We start from the raw sequence: 25,131 nt of genomic DNA on the forward strand, positions 1-25,131 counted from the left end.
CAATGGCCATGAGTTTGAGCAAACTCTGGGAGATAGTGAAGGACAGGAAAGCCTGGTGTGCTAGAGTCCATGGGGTCACAAAGAGATGGACACGACTTAGTGACTGAACACCACCAACAAAGTCCATTCATGCAGCTTCATAGCTTCCTTAAACCTAACATTTTATACAGGAACAATATACCTCTTCGTGAGACCCCTGGGGGAGGGGCCTGAACTGGGGCTGAGCTTCCTTAGATGCTGAGAAGCTGAATGTATTCTAGAGTGAGCCCAGCCCCCTTTGTGCCCCCCGTGGTTTGTAGAGGGAGAGGCTGAGGACTGACTGGTGGGAGTCTTGCCCATTCAGGAGACCACGGAGCCTTGTTTCTCTGTGGAATGTGAATCAGAGCCAGTGGGGGCCTGAGGTCATTGGTTGAGACCAGATCCCACCCCCTCACCCACCTTGGTTGGCTGTCTGTCCTGGGGAAGCAGGGACAGAAGTCAGCATCTTCTCATCAGGAGGGAGTTATGGGCAGAGCTTTGGTATCTCCTGGTGAGGTCCTGCAGTCCCTCCGAGGTGACAGGGGCACAGCATTGTCACCCTTAGATGGAGAGTATGTGCAAGGAAACACCCACAGAACAGGGTGACACATGCTGGGCAAAGCCTGGAAAATAGTTTTGCACCAATCAGAACATACTGGCAAAGTAGATGTCCAAACTGGTGAATTGCCTCTAAATGGAACATACATTTAGAAGTGAATACGATTATGTAAAGTTTAAAAATAAAATAAAATTAAAAAAAAAAAGAAGTGAATACAACCAAACAACCAACCAATTAATCTACCAACCAACCTACCAGCCAGACAACCTACCAACCTGCCAACTAATGACCAACCAAGAAAACAACCAACCAACAACCAACCACCTAACCAACCAACCAACCTAACAACCAAACAACCTACCTACCAACCTGCCAACTAACCAACCAACCAACTAACCAACCTACTAACCAACAAAATAAACAACCAGCCTACCAACCAACTAACCAACAAAACAAACAACCAACCGAATTACCAACCAAACAGCCCACCAACCAACCAACCAAACATAAAGAAACCCTAATCCCTCTTTGCTTTCAGCTGCTTTCTCCATCACAGCCAGGCCTCCAAATGCATCCAGCCTGGGGCTGGGGGGAAGGTAAGAACTTGACATGGGGGCCAGTCCCCTGCCCCTTTAATCAGCCCATTATGTCTAAGGCTTAACTTAGTGTCAAAATTCAAGACCCAGACGTGAGAGTTAATCCTGTAATGAGGTTTGCCAGTTTCAGCCCGACCCCCATGTCTGAAGGCATAGCCTGTGCACTCTTGCTCCCATGAAGCGTGTGAAGCCCTGCATCCAATTAGCTTCCTGTTTCCTTGGCTCCCTCTGAGGTCTTCAGCAGCCAGACAGCTCTGTCCTGGATGATTAGGTATGATTCCTCTGGGAGGCACAGGATTGGCCTTGGATGATCCCTCCAGTTCATTTCTGTTACTTATTTCAGGCTGTTTGGCACTTCTCTCTGCGTGAATTAGCAAAAGTCAAAAAGCCTGAAGGAAATTAAACTAGTCGGTCATCGGTCACCAGGGCACAGGCTCCTCTTGGGGGACGGGTGTCCTAAGATTCAGCAGCACATCTGTGTGTAAAGACTCTCAAATTCTACCCCGTGAACAGCTGGAGGAGCTGTCCACAGCCAGTAATTCTAGAAGAAGTGTTGTATGATTCATCCATGATTTATCTGCTTCTTCCTGAAATTATTGAGTCATGGCTGCACTGCCCGATCAGAGAGTGGTCCAAGTCCTTCCATCTTTCCCTGGCCCTCGTGTTGCTCTTAACTTTCGGGGACGATCTGATGAGCGCCCAGGCAGAGGGCGGCGTGTAACATGTGATGATGATGTTCCTGAAGACGAACGAGGAGCGAGCCGCATTTGTCTCAAGTCTCGGCAGACAGCCCACAGGCTGAGAAGAAGCCATTAAAATGTTTCCACTCTGTCTTCTCCCCTCTGTCATCTGCTCTAGATTAGAGATGTTTCGATAATTTGAAAAGGAAAACAGTATCTGACCTTGACTACAGAGCATATACACTTGCACATGTGCGCGTGCACACCCCCCCCACACACACACACAGTGTGAATAATCTCATTGCACCTTTTTGACTCTTCCTGCACCCGCTTCCAGCAGCATCGTCTTTGTGCCCCTCAGTCAACTCTCTCCTCTCTCCCTGAGAATTCAGGACCAGGTCCTGCATGGTGGAAGTCCTAGCTCCCAGGATTTCCAGATGAAGACACAGAGGACCCGGTTGGGATATCTCTTTTGTGGAAGCGCTAGAACTGGACCCCATCCCCTTCCTTGGGTGCCTGGTCCCATCTCCTCAAACACTTGTCCGTGTAGGCTGATGGTCTGCACCCAAATCACCATAACTCGTAACAACAGCTCACGTTTACTAAATTCGTATTTTGTGCCAGTTGCAGCTCTAAGAACTTTGAATGAATGGATGATCTCATTTAGTATTCCTGACAACCTTAAAGGTATTCTCATTTTACAGATGAGTAAACTGCTGCTGCTCTGCTAAGTCGCTTCAGTCGTGTCCGACTCTGTGCAACCCCATAGACGGCAGCCCACCAGGCTCCGCCGTCCCTGGGATTCTCCAGGCAAGAACACTGGAGTGGGTTGCCATTTCCTTCTCCAATGTGTGAAAGTGAAAGTGAAGTCACTCAGTCATGTCCGACCCTCAGCGACCCCACGGACTGCAGCCTTCCAGGCTCCCCCATCCATGGGATTTTCCAGGCAAGAGTACTGGAGTGGAGTGCCATTGCCTTCTCCGATGAGTAAACTGAGGCTGAGGAATTGACTAGAGGTCATAGGGAATGGAAACCCACTCCAGTATTCTTGCCTGGAAAATCCCATGGACAGAGAAGACTGGCAGGCTACAGTCCAGGGGGTGGCAAAGAGTTGGGCACAACTGAGCGACTGAGCATACGTGCACACACACGCAAGTAGTAAGCTGTGTGTGTAACTAGTGGAGCACAGATTCAAAGCCAGGGCGGTTGCTTCCTGAGCCCACTCAGATCTGGTGATTTCACCCCCCGGTGCACTAGAACCCCCTAAAGGAGCTTTCCAGACTCTTGCCACCCAGGCTGTCGGTCAGGCCCATCAGATCAGCATCTACATCTTTCAGGTGATGCAGGCTGTGTCCTGGCTTGAGAACCGAAGTGCTGACCTTCTTTCTCGGTACCCCGCACTGTCTCTCTAGATTGTTCCCATCCCACATTTGATCCCTGCCAATCATGGTTCGTATCAATAACCTCAGATATGCAGATGACACCACCCTTATGGCAGAAAGCAAAGAGGAACTGAAGAGCCGTTGATGAAAGTGAAAGGAGAGAGTGAAAAAGCTGGCTTAAAACTCAACATTCCAAAAACTAAGATCATGGCATCTGGTCCTATCACTTTATGGCAAATAGATGGGGAAACAATGGAAACAGTGAGAGACTTTATTTTCTTATAATCATTAAATTATAATAATTTAATGATTATATTTAAATTTAATAATAATTTAATGATTATTAAATATTAATAATAATCTTAAATTATTTCTTATAATTATTTTATTGGGCTCCAAAATCACTGCAGATGGTGACTGCAGCCATGAAATGAAAAGACACTTACTCCTTGGAAGAAAAGCTATGACCAACCTAGACAGCATATTAAAAAGCAGAGACATTACTTTGCCAACAAAGGTCCATCTAGTCAAAGCTATGGTTTTTCCAGTAGTCACGTATGGATGTGAGAGTTGGACTATAAAGAAAGCTGACCACCAAAGAATTGATACTTTTGAAGTTTGGTGTTGGAGAAGACTCTTTAGAGTCTCTTGGACTGCAAGAAGGTCCAACCAGTCCATCCTAAAGGAAATCAGTCCTGATTATTCATTGGAAGGACTGATGCTGAAGCTGAAACTCCACTACTTTGGCCACCTGATGTGAAGAACTGATTCACTGGAAAAGACCTTGATGCTGGGAAAGATTGGGGGCAGGAGGAGAAGGGGATGACAGAGGATGAGATGGTTGGGTGGCATCACGGACTCAATGGACATGAATTTGAGTAAGCTCTGGGAGTTGGTGATGGACAGGGAAGCCTGGTGTGCTGCAGTCCATGGGGTGACAAAGAGTCAGACATGACTGAGTGACTGAACTGAATCATGGTTCGGGGCTGACTCAGGGATACTTCATCTTAATATTTCCTTTTCCCAGGAGGGAGCCAGTGGGACTCAGGCTATTCCTGGCCAAGTGTAGGAGGAATGGGGATGGGTATCTGGGTTTGCAGCCCCACTGCACCCGTGACTGCTTCCTCCACCCCCACCTCAGCCGTCTTCTTTCCCACCTGAGCTCTTCTCATCCTAACATGAGCCACGTGGGCTGTGGGTGTGGTAGCATCTTTATTATCTAAGCCAGTGGTTCTCAAAGCATAATCTGAGGACCCCTCGGGGTTACTCCAGACCCTTTCACATCTTGATTCTACCTGAAAAGTAGACGTCAGCTGCCTGCAAGCATGACAGCAGATTTTCATCATCAATTGCAACCCAAACAGCGTAGGGCAAAACATGGAGCGCAGAAGCAGGCGCGAGAGGCCAGCTGGCTTTATTAGCCAGATGCTAAAGCAATTTGTAAAAATGCAAAACAATACCATTCTTCTCATTGATTATTTTTTGGCTTGAAAATGATGGTTGTTTTTCATAAGAATTTTGTCATTTACATTAACATGTAATAGGTTCATTATTGTTTTTAAATGAGTAAATATTTTAGAAATTCTCAGCTTTAATTGTATGGCAACTTGATAGATACAACCTGTGTAAACAAAAGCTCTTTGGAATCTGAGATAAGTTTTAAGAGTATATTGTTCAGTTGCCAAGACTCTTTGTGATCCCACTGACTGCAGCATACCAGGCTTCCCTGTCCTTCACTATCTCCCAGAGCTTGCTCAAATTCATGTTGCCACTGAGTCGGTGATGCCATCCAACCATCTCATCCTCTGTTACCTGCTTCTCCTCTTGCCCCCAGTTTTTGCCAGCCAGGGTCTTTTCCAGTGAATCGGCTCTTCATATCAGGTGGCCAAAGTATTGGAGTTTCAGCTTCAGCATCAGTCCTTCCAATGAATACTCAGGACTGATCTTCTTCAGAATGGACTGGTTGGATCTCCTTGCAGTCCAAGGGACTCTCAAGAGTCTTCTCCAACACCACAGTTCAAAAGCAACAATTCGGGTTAGGGTTAGGCACTCAGCCTTCTTTATAGTCCAACTCTCACATCCATATGTGGCTGATGAAATTATTCTTTATTATACTGTAATTATTATTTTCACGAGAATTTTAGAGACTTCCCTCGTAGCTCAGTTGGTAAAGAATCCACCTGCAGTGCAGGAGACCCGGGTTTGGAAATGGCAAACCCTGGAGAAGGACCCTGGAGAGCCTGGAGAAGGAAATGGCAACCCACTCCAGTATTCTTGCCGCTTCTTGCCTGGGAAATCCCCTGGACAGAGGAGCCTGGTGGGCTACAAAAGTGACCATGGGGATCACAAAAGTCGGACACAAGTTAGTAACTAAACCACCACCATACTGTAATTATTATTTCAATCAGAATTTTAGACAGTGTCTGTTTGGTATGGTTTGGGTTTTTATATTTAGAGACATATCTGGGGCAAGGGGGTGGTCAGATCTGGAATGGAATAAGCTTCAAAAGTCAGCTCCCCTTAGAAGGCATCAGGGAGTGCGGATCACTATTGCTTTCTTCATGAACCCTGAGAAAAGGAGCAGGCTTTTCCAGGAAGCCATTACACTGACGCTGTCGGCGTGTTGCAGAAAGGACCTGAGCAGGGATGTGCCAGGGGGCTGAGGCTGTCCACCACCCCTCTGGCCCCACCCAGGCCCACTCTGTCACCCACCACTGCCAGCACGATGACCAGGCACACCTGCTCCACCCACCCTGGGACTGGTCCCTGACTCCTTTGCGCTCTTGGCTCCCACACCCTGGCCTTGGCTCTGCCCGTGACCCCCCGGCTTCTGTTTGTACCAGCACCTGGGGGCCTGACAGGCTGCCGTGCGCTGGGCCTCGCGTGCTGTCTCTGGCAGGAGGCCCTGTCCCAGCTCCAGCTGCATGACTTGGGCCCTGGCCACCTGGCCAGCACTTTGGTTGGGTCAGCCCTGGCCCCGTGGGAAGCCCTGGAGGATTTGAGCAGAGATGACAGGACAGAGTGAGGGCCTGTTTACAGAAGTTCCTCTGTGTAGATTGGCACCTGAACAGAGTTGTCATCTGTGACGCTACAGGGATTCTTTGCAAGGGTGGGCCAGGGGGTGAGCTAGGACCCAGCCAGGGACGCCACTGCGGCTGTGGGCTTGGTGCTATGTATTTATTGCACTGGAAACCATCCTGCATAATGGAAATTTCTCATTTTAAGGCACAGTGATTCTTCTTGCATTGAACTATTATGTTAAACATAACAATAGTGATTACCTGTTATCGTTTGCTAAGGCCCTGCTATGTGCCAAGAGAGGTGAGTCATTCATTTTACAATCATTTATTGAATGCCTACTACAAAGTAGTTCGAGAGGCAGTGAACAAAACAGGCAAAAAATATACCCGCATTACGGAGTTCACATTTTAGGCAGCAAACTAATAAAAAAGTAAATTTATGTCGGATGGTTGTCGATGCTAGACATAAAAATCAAGCGTGGTAAACTGGAAAAGAAGTAACCCTATCTCTGTCCACAGATGATATAATTTTTTTAATGTAGAAAACCCTAAAGATTCCACTAACAAACTGTTAGAACTGATAAACAAATTTGGTAAAGTTGCAAGGTACACAATCCATCACTCTTTTCCATTAAAATTCATATAAAATAGTGCACTTCCCATTAAGAGCTAAGTAAGCTCATGAAATCAGGCTGGTAATGTCAATACAGTACATTCTTCAATGGTGCTGTCAGTGTTGGTAAATTATATGATTACAGTAATCATCATAAAAATTTCCAAGGCAGCTAGGAGTTTGGTAGGAAGCATATGCTGCCAAGAGAAGCGGCATTAAATTTAAGGCAAGAATTTGGAAAATCTGAAGCCGTCAAAAAGCTGCAGTGATATTGTGACAGGTGAAAAATATCTTTGGACAGAGCCATGGGAATGTCATTTTCCGTCATTCCTCTTCTGGGCTTTCCTGGAGTAGTCAAGGCCCCTGGGGAGGACAGAAGCACAGTGGCGACAGGCAGCCTTTGTTACAGAATTCTCCCAGCACTGTGCTCAGGGCCCCCACTCTGTGGCCTCAGGGGAGAATCAGCCAAGAATAAAGAACAGCTGAGAGCAAGAAGGGTCAGATGTGGGGGCCACAGTGAGAATCCTGGATTTGTTTTGCAAAGGTAACTGTAGTCATAGGAGGGTTTTCTCAAGGGTGGATAGGGAAGAGGAGGTAGGGAAGCACAGTATAATGCTTATTATATTTTCCTAGTTTTTGACCACACAGCACAGCATGGAATCTTAGTTCCCTGACCAGGGATTGAACCTATGCCCTCTGCAGTGGAAGTGTCGTGTCTTAACCACCGGACTACCAGGGAAGTCCTGTAATGCTTGTTTTGAAAGTATTACACCCGTGGCAGATTCATGTTCGTGTATGGCAAAACCAATACAATATTGTAAAGTAATTAGCCTCCAATTGAAATAGATAAATTTAAATGAAAAAGGAAGTATTATAGTATCTCGGTCAAAATTTACAAGTTTATTCAAAAAATGTTTATGGAAATGCAAAAGACCTGGAATCGTTAAAGCGGTTCTAAAAAAGGACACATTTGGAGAGCTCTCACTATTTGATTTCAAGACTTGTTCACAGTGTCTCAAGATTATGTGGTATTGGCATAAGGTCAGACACACAGATTAATAGGACAGAATAGAGAGTCCTAAAATAAATCCACACATGAGTGATCAATAGATTTTTGGACAATGTTGCCAGGGCAATTCAATGGGAAAATAAAAGTCTTCTCAATAAATAGTGCTGGAATGACTTATAAACTTATAGAAAAAAAGTTAGCTTTGATCCCTACCTCATGCTACACACAAAAATAATTTGAGAGGTATTATACACCTAAACATGAATTCCACAATTAGAGTTTGTGGAAGAACAAAGGAGAAGGCAGAGGTTTCTTAGAGAGGACGTCAAATGCTAAACACATAAAAGAAAAAGAACTGATAAATTGATCTTTATCAAAATTAAAAGCTGTTGTTCATCAAAAGACATCATGAAGAGAAGAAAAAGACAATCACCAAACCAGGAAAAAATGCCTACAATGCATATATCTGAAAAAATTATGTCCAGATACAAAAGCCTTGTACCCAGGACATATAAAGAGTTCTTAGAGCTAAATGCTAAGAAGATAAACTATTCAATGTAAAAAATGGGCCAAAGACTTGAATAGACCCTTTATAAAAGGGTCCAAATGGCCAATAAGCATAGAAAAATGTGCTCAGCATCTTTAGTCATCTGAGAAATGCACATTTAAATCATAATGAGAGGCTTTCCTGGTGGCTGGGTAGCTCAGACTCCGAGCTTGCAGTGTAGGGGCCCAGGTTTGATCCCTGGCCAGGCAGCTAGATCCCACATGCCACAACTAAGAGTTCTCACTTGGGCCTGAAGACCTGGTGCAGCCAAACAAACCCAGCCAGCCAGCAGCCAACAAGCCAAAGAGCCCACAGTGAGATGACATCGCAAGCCCTCGAGAATAGCTGAAGGTGGGAAAGACAATACTGATGAGGATATGGGGAAACTAGAATTCTCACGCACTGTTGGTCGGAGTGGAAAATGGTATAGTCATTCTGCACAAGTGTTCAGCACTTCCTTACAACCCTTTAACCAGCAGTTGCATTCCTGGGGGCTTACAACAGAGAAATGGAAACACATATCCCCACAGGGACTTGTTCATGAATGCTTACCTCAACTTTACTTGAAATAAGCCCATGCTGAACACAACACAAATGTCCATCAATAAGGGATTGGACAAACTGTGGAACATCTGCAGATGGAAGACTACTTGGCCATGACAAAGAATGAACGACAGATACACAGAGCAGCGTGGGCGCCTTGTTTGCCCAGAAGAAGGCAGATGTGAAAGTACATACTGTGTACTTCCATTTTTTCTAAGTTCAAGAACAGGAAAAGCTAGTGAATATTGATGACAAGAGAACAGTGGTGCCCATGGGGGTGGTGACCCTGTAAAGGAGAATGAGGAAACTTTCTAGGTGGCACAGGGATGTCCCGTGATCTTAATTGATGATGGACCAGAGCTCATGCATTTACGCTCTGTGCATTTTGCTGTATGTAAATTTTGCCTTGATACTAAGATCATCCTGGCTGATATTTGAGGCAGAGTGCAACAGGAGGCCAGCTGAAAGGCTGTTAGAATAGTCCAGGTTCAAGATGGTGATGGGAGATGGAAGCAGTGAACAGACTTGGGACCCCTTTTGGAGGGAGGGTCAGGACTAGGTAGCCCAGTAGGCAAGAGTCTTGTTTAAAGCAGGCCCCAGAGGACTGAATCCTTGAAGCCCATTTACTTATTCTATTTGTATGTTTTACTCTGGTTCATTTTCTTGCTAAAATAATTGAAGGTTTATTATAATACAGGACATGTATTCAGTTCAGTTCAGTCGCTCAGTTATGTTCAACTCTTTGTGACCCCATGGACTGCAGTACGCCATGCCTTCCTGTCTATCACCAACTCCCAGAGCTTACTCAAACTCATGTTCTTCAAGTTGGTGATGCCATCCAACCATCTCATCCTCTGTTGTCCCCTTCTCCTGCCTTCAATCTTTCCCAGCATCAGGGTCTTTTCCAATGAGTCAGTTCTTCACATCAGGTGGCCAAAGTAGTGGAGTTTCTGCTTTAGCTTCAGTCCTTTCAGTGAATAATCAGGACTGATTTCCTTTAGGATTGACTGGTTGGATCTCCTTGCAGTCCAAGGGACTCCCAAGAGTCTTCTCCAACACCACAGTTCAAAAGCATCAATTCTTTGGCGGTCAGCTTTCTTTATAGTCCAACTCTCACATCCATACATGACTACTGGAAAAACCATAGCTTTGGCTAGATGGACCTTTGTTGGCAAAGTAATGTCTCTGCTTTTTAATACGCTGTCTAGGTTGGTCATAGCTTTTCTTCCAAGGAGCAAGGGTCTTTTAATTTCATGGTTGCAGTTACCATCTGTAGTGATTTTGGAGCCCCCTCCCCCAAATAAAGTCTGTCACTGTTTCCAATATTTCCCCATCTATTTGCTATGAAGTGATCAGATGCCATGATCTTAGTTTTCTGAATGTTGAGTTTTAAGCCAACTTTTTCACTCTCTTTCACTTTGATCAAGAGGCTCTTTAGTTCTTTTTCACTTTCTGCCGTAAGGGTGGTGTCATCCACATATCTGAGGTTATTGACATTTCTCCCAGCAATCTTGATTCCAGCTTGTGCTTCATCCAGCCCGGCATTTTGCATGATGTATTCTGCATATAAGTTAAATAAGCAGGGTGACGATATACAGCCTTGACATACTCCTTTCCTGATTTGGAACCAATCTGTTGTTACATGTCTGGTTCTAACTGTTGCTTCTTGATCTGCATGCAGATTTCTCAGGAGGCAGATCAGGTGGTCTGGTATTCCCATCTCTTGAAGAATTTTCCACAGTTTGTTGTGATCTGCACAGTCAAAGGCTTTGGTGTAGAAGTAGATGTTTTTCAGGATCTCTCTTGCTTTTTTGATGATCCAGCAGGTGTTGTCAATTTGATCTCTGGTTCCTCTGCCTTTTCTAAATCCAGCTTGAACATCTAGAAGTTCATGATTCACATCCTGTTGAAGCCTGGCTTGGAGAATTTTGACCATTACTTTACTAGCGTGTGAGATGAGTGCAACTGTGCGGTAGTTGGAGCATTCTTTGGCATTGCCTTTCTTTGGGATTGGAATGAAAACTGTCCTTTGCCAGTCCTGTGGCCACTGCTGAGTTTTCCAAATTTCCTGGCATATTGAGTGCAGCACCTTCACAGCATCATATTTTAGGATTTGAAATAGCTCAACTGGAATTCCATCACCTCCACTAGCTTTATTTGTAGTGATGCTTCCTAAGGCCCACTTGACTTCGCATTCCAGGATGTCTGGCTCTAGGTGAGTGATCACACCATCGTGATTATCTGGGTCATGAAGATCTTTTTTGTATAGGTCTTCTGTGTATTCTTGCTACCTCTTCTTGATATCTTCTGCTTCTGTTAGGTCCATACCATTTCTGTCCTTTATTGAGCCCATCTTTGCATGAAATGTTCCCTTGGTATCTCTGATATTCTTGAAGAGATCTCTAGTCTCATTCTGTTGATTTCCTCTGTTTCTTTGCATTGGTCACTGAGGAAGGCTTCCTTATGTCTCCATGCTATTCTTTGGAACTCTACATTCAAATGGGTATATTTTTCTTTTCTCCTTTGCCTTTTACTTTTCTTTTCTCAGGTATTTGTAAGGCCTCCTTAGACAACCATTTTTCCTTTTTTCATTTCTTTTTCTTGGGGATGGTCTTGATCACTGCCTCCTGTACAGTGTCACAAACCTCCATCCATAGTTCTTCAGGCACTCTGTCTGTCAGATCTAATGCCTTGAATCTATTTGTCACGTCCACTGCATAATCGTAAGGGATTTGATTTAGGTCATACCTGAATAGCCTAGTGGTTTTTCCTACTCCCTTCAATTCAGTTTGTCTTTGGCAATAAGGATTTCATGATCTGAGCCACAGTCAGCTCCTGGTCTCGTTTTTGCCAACTGTATAGAGCTTCTCCATCTTTGGCTGCAAAGAATATAATCAATCTGATTTCAGTATTGACCATCTGGTATTGACTATGTATTCAGTAAGACTGATTAAATGTAACTAAATTAGGGAAATTGAAACCAGAAGATAGAAGAAGCAAATATGCCAGTTTGGAGACTGATGTTGGAAAACTAAGATCAGGAACCTCTTTTTGCCCAGTCCTCTTGGCTGGGCTCCTAACAGGGCTTGCCAATGGGTTATGAAGGGGACAGTAAGGGTCTTTTAATATCAGAGGAAAGAAAGCTCAGATTATAGACATCCATGCAGTGTTCAATCAAGTTGATTTTAGTTGAAGAAGAAGGAATGTTTGTCTTTTGGAGACTCTCTGGGCTTATAAAATAAAAAAATATACATTTTTGTAGAATTTGCTTTGCAATAGAATATTGTATCACGAAGGTCTGATATATCAGATCAGATCAGATCAGATCAATCGCTCAGTCGTGTCCGACTCTTTGCGACCCCATGAATCGCAGCATGCCAGGCCTCCCTGTCCATCACCAACTCCTGGAGTTCACTGAGATATCAAGTGCTTTATAAAGAAATGAAGGTTATTTTAGGGGAAATTACCTTCCTTCTATTTGAGACTGAATTTATTAAGCAGAAATGTAAATATCATAGAGTATAATTTAGGATAAAATACAAGTTTGAGTATATTCTCTATACATTTATGGAATTATTATAATTTAAAATTACTATAAGGTAATAGTCTGATATGGGAATTGAGTTTGGCTTGAATATATTCAATCAGCCTAAATGAATATATAGATAGGTAGAAATACTGCAAGAATGTATGTCAAAAAATGCATTAATTATTTGATTGATCATTACTAGCATGGGCAGTTCAGTATGCTGCCAATTGAATATGGGGGGACCTTGTAAATATTAGACATTCTTTATTTAAGAACAATTAGTAAATCAAAGGAAAATGAAATGAAAGAAGAACTGAAGAAAAGGGAGAATTTATGTGTGGAGAAGATGTTAAAAGTGTGTGCTAGTAAGGAAATCCATCAAATTAAGCCTTGTCTTCATTCTGAAACTTTTACTTGATGTCTTGAAATGGACCAGCCGAAATGAGTGCTTGAGTCAACACCAGAGCATTAATGGCAGACTTCTATGGCATTGCCCATAGGATCTAACGGCAAAGATCTCTGTCCTGGGCAGAGACTCGAGAAGGAAAAGAACTGTCACAATCAATTTATTATGCTCCAGGATGGCTACATTGGGGGTTGGTTCTTTAGGAAATGTGATCATAATTTATTTCACTTTTATGCATGTAAAAGTGACCATAGCTGGATCCCACTGATGGCAAAGTCATGCTGCCCCATCCATGGTGGAAATGGAGAGAATGAAGTATGATGAAAACCTTGCCTAGTTGGAGATGCTGAGGGATTTCCCTGGTTCTGATGGGTTAGGTTTAGCTCCAGCAGAGCATGTGGTTTAAGGGGAGGAAGGGGCTGTTATAACGAAGTGAGTGGGGTGATTCTTAGCAAAGTCACCTGGGGACTGGGACATGTTGGTGTCACATGCTTTCTGGAGATGAGGCTGGTGGTACAGGAGAGAGTTGTTGATGACTGGGACTGGGCCACCCAGAGTCCCGGGCTTCCTCCAGCTCAACAGTGAGGGGCATTGAGGACTGGATGCAAGAGGTCCACGTGAGGACACTGAGTATCTGGTTTCTGGCCCTTCTTCTACCACTTACTAGATGATTCTTGTTGGACAAGTCTTTTGATCTCCCTGAGCCTAGACTCTTCCATCCATGACATGGGGTCAGCACGTCTTGCCCCACTCAGCCCTTCATGAAGGGTCATTGTGGGGATCCACAGGACAGAGGACCTAGGGACCCTCTGAAAAAGCACACAAATATCCATTACAGTTGGTTTTTATTATTTGCTGGGGACGAACTCTCCTGTGTGAGTGATGCTGGAGCCAGGCACTGGTACGTGCTCCAACCTTGGAGGTATTTTAGGAAATAATCAATCCAAGATGCATTGGGTAGGAGCCATGCTAAGAGTCATAAATCTTGACAGTTTGCTGCTTGAAAAAATTAATAATGCTTGAGAGGAACAGTGTAAAAACCTACAGGAGGGAAAGTAGTATGTTTGGGGAGAGAGCTTAAGCCAGTGTGGAAACTGAGAGTCATCCAAGGAAGATAGGCTCCTCCTGCCCTGGTGGGGCATAGTTTAGACACATGTACAAACACACACAGCACACATGTATACACTCGTGCACGTGGGCAGCTTGCACGAGTTTTGTGGGGCGCATCTCAGAAGAGACTGATGAATCAAAAAGGCTAGCATTGAGACTTCCCTGGTGGTCCAGTGGTTGGGACTCCAAGCTTCCAACTCATGGGGAACAAGTTCCATCCCGGGTCGGGGAACTAAGATCCCACATTACCGGGGCGCAGGACCAGAGGAAAAAAAAGCTAGCATTAATTCCAAGAAAGGGTAATTGGAATTTACACATGCAAGGGCCCATTACTTTTGGCAGAAATGCCACCTGCCTCTGAAATTTTAAAATGAAACAGCAATGGTGCTCTTGTCCTGTCCCATTTCTTGCTGGTGGAGAAGAGCATGCTTGTACAGCTTTGGGATTCAAGGCTGCTGTGCACAGCAGTGGAAGACAGGGTCACAAAGGGGGGCCAGACGTCATGGTTTTTAACTGATCAAAGCCCAGGGATGGTCTGTGGTTAGAAAGGAAAGTGAAGCATAGTGCCTTTCCTATGTCCAGAATGTTCCAAACCTTCTGAATCCTCTGTATTGAATCAGGATGGTCACCTGGACTTGTGCCAGGCTCTCGCTGTTGGTGGGACTGCTGGTGGGTTGTCATGGAGAATCGTTGAGGGGAGGCCCAGGGGCAGACTTGGGTAAGGCCACCTGAGGCCAAAGGCAAGTCAGTCAGGGCTGGGCTCCATGCAGGTGTAGTTGACTTCCTATTATGGGAGAAGAGAGTCTTTAACTGCTTTGACTGTGGTCTGAGACCAGATGATCGCATTAAAAAACAATGAACAGATGCTCACGACTATATAAAGGAGATACACAACTAGGATTTACTGTACAGCACAAGTAACTCTCCTCAGTACCTCACCATAAACAGTGATGGAAAATAATAGAGATAGATGCTGGGAAAGATTGAAGGCAAAAGGAGAAGAGAGTGGCAGAGGATGAGATGGTTGGATGGCATCACCGATTCAATGGACATGAACTTGGACGAACTCCAGGAGATGGTGAAGGACAAGGAGGCCTGGTGTGCTGCAGTCCATGGGTTCACAAAGAGCTGGACATGACTTAGCAACTGAACAACAATACATTTATATAAATTTAACTGAATCACTTGGCTGGACACCTGAAACTAACACAATATTGTATATCAACTATACTTAAATAAAAAGAATTTTTATAAGGATGAAAACATTGACTTCTGTAGGGTGATAGGATTATTTTTTATTTAAAAATTGCTTAATAAAAGTGTTGAATTTTTTAAATTGTAAAAGTAACATGTTTATTTATTTTTTTAATGTTAATTTAAATGGTTAGGATTTAAGGATATCTTGACATTGGGTCTGTCATGTTTTCAGGTGGAGAAAACAAGGAATTTTGTCAGCCGGAGCCTGGTCATAGGAGAAGTCCTCTCCATGGCGGACATGGCCACAGGAGTAAAGGTGAAAGTCAGTGGGTCTCCCAGCCTTCATGCACTGCGAGTTTTGTTTTATTTCACTGTATTTTTATTTATTTGGCTGCGCTAGGTCTTAGGTGTGGTGTGCGGGATCTCATTCCCTGACCAGGGACTGAACCTGGGCCCCCTGCCTTGGGAGCTTAGTGGCTTAACCACAGGATACCAGGGGCGTCCCATGAACTGATAATTTTGAATCAAAAGGAGAGAAAACAAAACAGTTCCATAGGTGTCAGTCTGTCCCTACAAGAGATGTTTATAAAATGGTACAGCTCCCAACACATCCCCTTGACTTCTGCTTCAGTCGTTGTATTCAATCCGGTATTTGGTTTTCTTTGCTTTTTCTTTCTGTATACTTTTACTGCATTTATGCCAGCCAGTTATTTTCCTTTCCTTTCCTTTTGTGTTTTAGTTAGTTACGCAGGCTGCACTGGGTCCGCGTTGCTGCTCGGGCTCGCTCCGGTTGTGCTGAGCGGGGCCACTCTCCGGCGGTGGTGCGTGGGCTTCCCATTGCGGGGATTCTCTTGTTGCGGAGACGGGCTCTAGGCACTTGGGCTTCAGTAGGTGTGGTGCACGGGCTTAATGCCCTTTGGCATGTGGGATCTTCCTGGACCAGGAACTGAACCTCTGCCCCCTGCACTGGCACGTGGATTCTTAACCACTGGACCACCAGGAAAGTCCTCCTGAGTCTTCAACTGCTGAATAATACTCCTTCGGGTGGAACAACACTTGGGATTCTTATATACTTCTTATATACTTCTCCATTTTTGCTGATTAAATGGGTATAAAATGGCATCATGCAGTAGACTTGTTTGCATGTACCAGCTCACCAAGGGTGGTAAACAGAATAGCTTAAAAGGCATGAGTGCCATGACCTCTCCTAATGCCCTAAGTCTCCCAGCAGGCATGTGGCTCTGCATGTAACCTCCTCTCCCTCCCTGGATGCCACTGCATCTCCAAATAAGTGTCTGCATGCAGACATCCAGTTCTGATGTCCCCAAAGGGGAGAAGTTATGATAAGAACATGAAGAGGAAATGATCAAACAAGAAGCCGTTGATGAGTCCAAGATGCAAACTCTTTGTGTTCTGCGGTATAGACGTTTATATATGAGTAGGAATAAAAGGGCTTCCTTGGTGGCTCAGATGGTAAAGATTCTGCCTGCAATATAGGAGACCTGGGTTCGATCCCTGGATGGGGAGGATCCCCTGGAGGAGGAAATGGCAACCCACTCCAGTACTCTTGCCCGGAGAATCCCATGGATGGAGGAGCCTGGTGGGCTACTATCCATAGGGTCTCAAGGAGTCAGACACGACTAAAGTGACTTAAAATGCAGCAACAGAAATTAAAAACGAAGACTTCTGTGAATGCCATCCCAAGGTGAGAATGTTTGTGGGGAAGCTGGCTTCCCTACGATTTCAGCCAGGCAGGGTCTCTTCTCTCTTGGCTGTGGCTTCCGCAGTGAAGAAAGTCACCTCAGAGGCTCAAATAGCTCCTCCTCTCAGAAATCCTAGAGGATCCTGCTCAAGAGTCATGAGCCTCAGCTGTTCGTTTTGCTACATTGCCCCCACCTTCTGTCTGGCAGATCTCTATGGGGAAGCCCCCACAGGCCATCCCCACTCTCTGGCTAGGACACCTGCTCGTCTGCAGCTGCAGGGTCTTGCACGGAGCCAGGCGCATAGAACTGCATAGGGAATGTTTGAGCGAATGAGGGAAGGGCAGCTTCTGGTATCAAGCAGACGGAAGAAACATTTCAGCCTGTTGCAATGTGTGGACCTTACTTCTTGGGTGGGGCAAAACGTTCGTTTAGGGTTTTGCCACAAGATGCTACAGAGAAACCCGAATGAACTTTTCAGCCAACCTAAGTAGACCCTGATTCAAACAACAACCCGTAAAGAAAGACTAGGAATCAGTTGGGGAGATTTGAACATTGGCTCTCTGGCAGTATTAAAAGATTATTATTGTATCTGAGGTGAAATAATGGTTTGAGGATCATGCTTTTAAGAAGAGTCCTTACCTTTGACAGAGGCTTAGGAGATACTTAGGGATGAAGTGACAGAATGTCTGGGATAAACTTTGAGATCCCCTGCTGTGTAGAATGGGAGAGTGAACTGGGGGGAAAATGAATAAAATGGACCACGAGCTGGGAATTGTTGAGTTCATGATACTCTTCTATTTTGTTTGAATTTTTCCACACTAGAAAACTTTTAAAAAAAGTTTTACTCCGGAGTATCCTAGAAGGAAATTTGAATAGATTTAAAGAAACAGACCTTTAAAAATGCTTCTCTGATCACATCAATCCTCTACTGAAGACCTCTTCCTCTTATGGTTTAGAGAAGGCCTCCAGCCCTTGACCTGGCTCACAGGTCCTCAAATGGCCTGGCTGGACATTCGCCTCTCCAGACACCTTCTGTGCCATATGGTCCTGCCCAGGATATATCTTGGCCTTCTTTCGGTCTCTTGTTTCCACATCTGGACCACTCATGCTGTCTTTCTCCTCCTTCACCTGCCTGACACTCATTCTCAAGTCCCAGCTCAAGTGTCCTTCTTTCAGGGAAACCTCCCTCCAGCCTCAAGTTTATTTATTTATTTCTGTCTGCGCCGAGTCTGTGTTGCCGCGCAGGCTTTTCTCGAGCTGTGGCGAGCAGGGGCTGCTCTGGTGCCTGTGCTCGGGCTGCTCTTTGCGGGGCCTCTCTTCCTGTGGTGCACGGGCTCTTGGTGTAGTTGAGGGTCCGTGCTTGCCGCGTGTGGGCTCAACAGCTCAGTCCGCCAGCTCCAGAGCACAGGCTCCGTGGTATAGCGCACAGGCTGAGTTGCTGCACGGCGTGTGGGGTCTTCCTGGACCAGGGATGGAACCCCTGTTTCCTGCATTGGTAGGGAGATTCTTTATCACTGAGGCGCCAGGGAGCCTGCAGTTTAAACCCCACTTACGTGCTGTCATCTGTCCGTGTACCTTACTTACAGCGTCTGTCTGCGTGCGCGCCCATTTTGGATTGAGGTATTTATTCACATGTCTACTGTATGTCGCTTAGCACCGCTAGAGGGCAGCATCCTTGAAGACTATCTGTCTACAGTCTTGCTATGGAGGAAGTGTCAAGACATGAGTATTAAATGAATGCATAGAATCAAAGCTGTTTGGCAGTCACTCGAAAGGTTAAATGTAGAACTACTGTATGATTCAGCATTTCCACTCCTAGGTATGTACCCCAAAGAATTAAAACAGGGACCGAAATAGATACTTGTATGCTAGTGTTCATTGCAGCGTTGTTCACAGTGCCTCATAGGCTGAAAGAAGCAAGTGTCCATCAGTACATGAATGAATAAGCAAAATATTGTCTAATATATAGAATGTACCATGGACTATCACTCAGCCGTAAAAATGAGTGAAGTTCTGGTACATGTTACAACATGAATCTTGAAAATATGCTAAGTGAAATAAGCCAGATCCATGAGGACAAATACTGTATGATTCCACTTATATGAAAATTTGAGAATAGACAAATTAATTTCTAGAGATAAAAAGTAAATTACAGGTTCCCAGAGGCCGAGGGAAGAGGAGAACGGGGTCTGTTGTTGGTTAATGGGCAGTTTGTTGGGAGGATGAAAAAGTTTTAGAAGTGGTGCCAATGGTTGCATAATACTGTTAGTACAGTTCATCCTGCTGAACTGTACACGTAACCGTGGCTAAAATGGCAAGCTTTGTGTTATAACATTTATGTTATTATTATACCATAATAAAAAGACTTGGAAAATTGGACAAAAATGATGATTAGGGACTTCCCTTCGTGGCCCAGTGGTAAAGACTTTCTTTTTTCTAATGTTGGGGGTGTGGATTCAATCCCTGGTCAGGGAGCTAAGATGCTACATGCCTCATGGCCCAAAAAAACAAAACATAAAAACAATATTGTAACAAGTCAATAAAGACTTTAAAAAATGACAATTAACCCTGTTTGCTTTTCCCGCACATGAGTTGTTTGTTGCTGTTGTTTAGTTGCTAAGCCATGTCTGACTCTGCAACCCCGTGGACTGTAGCTTTCCAGACTCCGCTGTCCATGGGATTTTCCAGGCAAGGATACTGGAGTGGGTTGCCATTCCCTTCTCCAGGGGATCTTCCTGACCCAGGAACTGAACCTGGGTCTCCTGCAGTGGCAGACAGTGGCAGGAGGATTCTTTTCTGCTGAGTCACCAGGAAAGCGCTACATACAGGGTAATCTTTCTTCCCTTGTGCTCGGACATCCTAGACAGTTAGCAGAGGGTGTAGGTTGTGCCCCTGGTCCAGCCCTTCCGCCTTTCCTGTTGGTGATGGAGGGAGACCTCGGTGAGGGGAATGCAGTGCATGGAGAATGGGTGAGTGAGTCCTGGGTTGGTCACGACCTCCCCACATCTCACTGCCAGCCCAAGGCCCCTGTGGCTCTCCTGGTCACCTGAGCTGGCCGTCAACCTGAACATCAGTTCATCAGCGTTATCTGCACCCTGTAGACCTGAGCGCCTTTTTCTCTTCCTCCGAGTCTGCATCATCCAGCAGCTCCAGGTGTCTGTAAGTGCTTCGGACAAACACATTTGTACTCACACAGCCAAGTGCTGGCTGAGCCAAGGGCTGCTTGGACAGCGACTCACAGTGAGGGCGTAGGGAAATGGAGAGGGCTGCCAGAGAGAGAGACCTTCTCTGCTGAGGGCTTTGAATCTCACTCTGACTTGGGAGCTGGCCCAAGGTCTCCCGCCAAACAGGCTGATGCAATCTGGATGAACTTACAGCCAAAAGAATCGAGACCTGCTTCCTTTTCTTCTTCCCCATGACGGCTCCTGTTTCCCCTTGTTTGAATCATCTCACTCTATCTTGGTTTGCGTGGGCTGCCATGATAAAGAGCTACAGAACCAGTGGTTTAAACAACAGAAATTAATTTTCTCATGGTTCTGGAGGCTGGGAAGTCCAAGATCTAACTTCCAGCTGATTCAGCTCCAGGTTAGGGCCCTCTTTCTGGCTTGTAGGCAGCCAGCCACCTTCTCTGTGTGTACTCACATTTCAGGAGCAGGATGGGGGAGACAGAGAGAGAGAAAAGAGAGAGACAGAGAGAGAGAGTGTGCACTCTGGTATTTCTTGTAAGGGCACTAATCCCATCATAAGGGCCCCATTCTAAAGACCCCATTTAAATGTAGTTAGTTCCCAAGGTCCTATATCCTAACACCACATTGGGGATTAAAGCTTCTGCATATGAATTCTGGGCTTCTCTGGTGATTCGGCAGTAAAGAATCCACCAGCCAATGCAGGAGTTGTAGGTTCCATCCCTGCATTAGGAAGATCCCCTGAAGGAAGAAATAACAACCCATTCCAATATTCTTGCCAGGAAAATCTCATGGACTAAAGGAGCCTTTTGGGTAAGTCTCTGGGGTTGCAAAGAGTTGGACATGACTTAGTGACTATTCAGCAACAAATAGAGGAGTTTTTGGGTGAAGACCTAACGACTTAGTCTGTTGCACTATCTTTTGTGGGGTCACCGTAGTCTCAAAAACTGTTTGCAGTGCCTTGGTATAGCCCATCTACTCTTTGTTTTCTTTTTTAAACATACTTATTCATTTGACTATGGCAATTCTTAGCTGTGACACGTGGAATCTTTAGTTGTGTGGCATGTGGGATCTAGTTCCCTGAGCAGGGATCAACCCACCCCTTTTATTGGGAGTATGGGGTCTTAACCACTTGATCACCAGGTAAGTTCCTCCCATCTGCTTTTGAAATGGAAACAATCTGAATGCACTTGAAGTCTCTTTAGGGGGCCTTCTGTCTGCCCATCATGTAGGAAGGACCTGGATTCTTGCACACATCAGAGACCTGGCAGGTCCGTGGTGTCAGGGAGATGGTCAGAATGATGAGGGTTCATGTCCCAACTCTGAGACGTCTCCATCACGGCCCTAGAAGTCACATCATACTCCTGCAGCTTCGTTTTCTGTGAGGACGGTGATGCTAGCTGGTGTTGATGCCCAGTCACTGGCTGGTTCAGATTTAAGCCGATGGTGCCCAGGAGGAGCTCCAGGCCATGCCTTGCAGGTTGCAGGAGCTATGTAAGTGGTGGTGGTGGTGGGGCTGCAGCTTCTGACGTGGGCCTTCCCCAAACGGGCTGCCAGATGGTGGCTCAGCTAGTGGGTGGAGGAGGGACCAACCTTTGTTCCCAGGCTCAGCCCTTCAGCTTTCCCTGCCCAGGGGTCGGCTCTCCTTCTAGCTACTCTTTGGGAGCTAAAGGGCCTTGCTGAAGACCATATCCCTGGGCCTGTCAGCCTGTCCTGACTGTAGTTCCCAGCTCCCAACTGTGGCCACCGGAGGCTGCTACCAGCCCTCCCTGGGCCTGTTGTGCTCATGACCCCCTGCACTTGACCTTGGAGCTGTGTCTGTGGTCCTCCAGAGAAGTGAGAAAGGAGAGAGGGGGCTTTCTCAAACAAGCAGTACAAGGTGTGCACGTGTTTAAAGTTAGGGTTCTCCTTGGGTGTCCCTTGCCTCCTGCTTCCGTTTTATTTCCTTGCCGCTGCTTTCCCCAGCTTTTCTCTGCATCTTGTCTCCTGAGGGGGCTGGGTCCAGCCAGAGCAGGCCTCTCACGGCCGTGTTGGCAGCAGTGGTCTGGTGCCCTGTCACGGGGCCGGCTGGTGCTGCTCCTCGTGGCGGCTCTGCGCCCTGCTCCATTCTGGCTCAGCATCCCTGTTTTAGGAATCCACCCCTCCTCCCTGGCTTCTCCTGCAGCCTCCTCCCTTGCAGTGGATGATCCTCCATCTATCTGAAGACTCAGGTCAAAGACCAGGTATCACATTGCCCCCACCTCCCGAGTCTAACCCACCAGCTCTGTCTCCAGAATCCTCCCCAAACGCCTCCACTTCTTGTGCCCTTTACTGTGATCTGACCACCACGCCCTGGCCAGGCACCTGGGCCTGCCCGCCGGGCTGGGCGCCGCACCCTGCTCAGAGTACAGTGGGCCAGGGAGCTGTCTGTGAGAGTCCCCCAAGGGCCTCCCCAGCTGTCAGATTCCCTGCTCGTTGGGGACTGTGGCTTTGGCGATGTGCTGGTCAGCACATGGGAAGAGGCCCGTGTTTGAACAGACCATGTGGATCGGGGTCTCGCAGGTAATGCCTCAGTTAACTCCTGCAGTTTTAAAACCATTCTTTTATTTTTGGCTGTGCTGGGTCTATATCACCGTGAGGGCCTTCTCTAGTTGCGGTGGGTGGGGATTACCCTCTAGTTGCGGTGTGCTGGCTTCTCACTGTGGCGGCTTCTCTAGGTGCAGAGCACAGGGTCCTCGAACTTCAGTCGTTGCGGCTCCTGGGCCCCAGAGCACAGGCTCAGTAGTACTGCACACAGGCTTTAGTTGCCCACGCCCTGTGGAATCTTCCTGGATCAGGGATTGAACCTATGTTTCCTGCATTGGCAGGCAGATTCTTTACCACTGAGCCTCCAGGGAAGCCCAGCTCCTGTGGTTTTCCAGAAGCCTGCAGGTTTCACTCACCCAGCCCAGCGCTCCTGCTAATAGCGTTTAGTGAATGGAGTCTTTCAAAAGGTGGCCGACTCATTTCCTGTCTTTCTAAAGAGGAAGAAAAAATGTAAAACCTAGGAAAACAATGCAACATAAAGAACGCATTAGCCACCAGCCAAAGAGACTTAAGGGCAGAAAATTCAACCTCTTTTAGTTTTAGAAAAATATTTTTCTTTAACTTGATTTCCAAGAGGGTTTGGGGGGAAAAGGGCTATTTGGATGGATTCCATTTTCCTGGGTTGGAATTAGAAAAGCAGTTTGCTGGGTCGGCAGTGATTCCAAGGAGCAGGGAACTGAGAAATCAGGGTGTTCAGCCTCTTCCAAGGACGTTTGATGATCCTCCAAATGCAAAGCGCCTCATATGTCAGATGTAATTAGTGAAATTCATCCGTTGTGACGTCAGAGCATTTCAGCTGGTCAAGTGGTTCACTTCGACTTGATGAGGTGGTCTTTTTGGAAGTTAGCGTAAGGCTGATTACACCCGTGTGGTGCGGGGTATGGTCCCCACCAGAGGCTGATGACAGTTCTCAGATGGGAGCATGTGAAGATGCTGTTTCTGCCACTTACCTGCAAGGTCTTCCTTGGGGTCACTGTGTCCACTGGGATGCATTCCATTGCAGTGACCCCAGAAAAAAGGACCTATTGGCTGCTGTACTCGAAGAGTCCAGGGTCCACTCGCTTCAGATGTGGGTGTGTGGGACCTGGTCCCTCTCATCTCTCAACTTCTTGACCCCCATGCACTGGCTTCCTTCACCAGCTCTCTTGATGGCAAGAGCAATCCCCACCCTCCCTTCTTCCAAGTTCCATTACTTCCAATAAAAGAGAGAGTTTCTCTTCTCTAATAGCTGACTCCTGTGTCCAGTGGCCAGTCTGATAGGACCCACCCAGATCACAGATTCATCCCAAAGCATCCCCTTGGCCACAATGTTAGGCAGATTGGCCAGTCCTGGGTCCCAGGCTCATCTGAAAGCTGGACTGGAGGTTGACATTAGCCACAAGCCACTTGGACTGAATCTGGGGGAAGAGGGCTCCCAAGAAGAAAGCTGGGGCTGTGTTCCTATGGGGATGCTGAACAGCAAGCACAGCAAATGTCTGAACACCTGAGCTCTTCTGTCTTTGCAGTCAGTCCCCTGCTCCCATCAAATGGCCCTGCTCAAGCCACCCTTCCTTTTCTTCTTTCTCCTCCTCTTGACCAAAGTGCTTGGCAGTTGCCTCTCACTGAACCTTGCTACGAAGGGCTGTTGGGTGTCAGGCAGCTTGGACTAGAACCCCAGCCCCACGTGCTTCCTCAGGTGCAGCCGTGGACAGGTCACTTCCTTCTCCTGAACCTCACTGTCCTCATCTGTCAAGTGAGGAAGTGGAGGTGAAAGTGTCAGTTGCTTCATCATGTCTGACTCGTTGCGATTCCATGGACTGTAGCCCGCCAGGCTCCTCTGTCCGTGGAATTCTCCAGGCAAGAATGCTGGAGTAGGTAGCCATTCCCTTCTCCAGGGGATCTTCCTGACTCAGGGATTGAACCTGGGTCTCCAGCATTGCGGGAAGAGTTTTAACTGGCCACCAAGGAAGCCTGGTGAGGGAATTGCCAATTATCAAGTGAGGGGAATTGTGCTTTCCTCCTGGGATGGTCGTGATAGGCAGTGAGTGTGTGGAGCTCAGACCCTGGAAGGCGGGAGGCACAGTAGGTGGGGCTCACCATTCATCGCTTTTGTCAGATGGGGAAACTCAGGCATTGTGTCATTGTGCAGGGTCCCCCAGCTGGCGGGGCGCTGAGCTGGGTGAGTCTGGCCTGCCTCACCTGAGCCCAGTGGCTGGTCATGCTGTAGCCTGACCTCTTCCATCCACCTTCCTGTTTGCAGACTGTTTCTCGTGGACTCTCCAGGCTGCAGTCAGCACCTGGGATCTGTTGCGCACAAAGACTGTTGCATATCTTTGACCTACAAGGCACCAAATTAAACCCTGAGCAGACAAGGCAGGGGCTTTCCTGGTGGTTCAAATGGTAGAGAATCTGCCTGCAGTGAGGGAGACCCGGGTTATATTCCCTGGGTCGGGAAGATCCCCTGGAGGAAGGCATCAGTATTCTTGCCTG

The 25,131-nt window shown here is 46.5% G+C and overlaps 1 protein-coding gene across 4 annotated transcripts in view; it reads left to right on the forward strand.

Moving 5' to 3' along the window:
- ACOXL (acyl-CoA oxidase like) overlaps positions 1 to 25,131 on the forward strand; it is a 328,413-nt gene that overhangs the window by 26,584 nt on the left and 276,698 nt on the right. For all 4 annotated transcript variants that reach the window (XM_086328295.1, XM_086328296.1, XM_086328297.1 and 1 more), the window contains exon 3: positions 15,442 to 15,525. In XM_086328295.1, the coding sequence (XP_086184421.1) occupies positions 15,442 to 15,525 (84 nt within the window). The remainder of the gene's footprint in view (positions 1 to 15,441; positions 15,526 to 25,131) is intronic.

The sequence above is a fragment of the Bos grunniens genome, chromosome 11, assembly GCF_055505025.1.
Source record: "Bos grunniens cultivar Pamir isolate PY7600 chromosome 11, Bosgru_T2T1.0, whole genome shotgun sequence".
Lineage (NCBI taxonomy): Eukaryota > Metazoa > Chordata > Mammalia > Artiodactyla > Bovidae > Bos > Bos grunniens.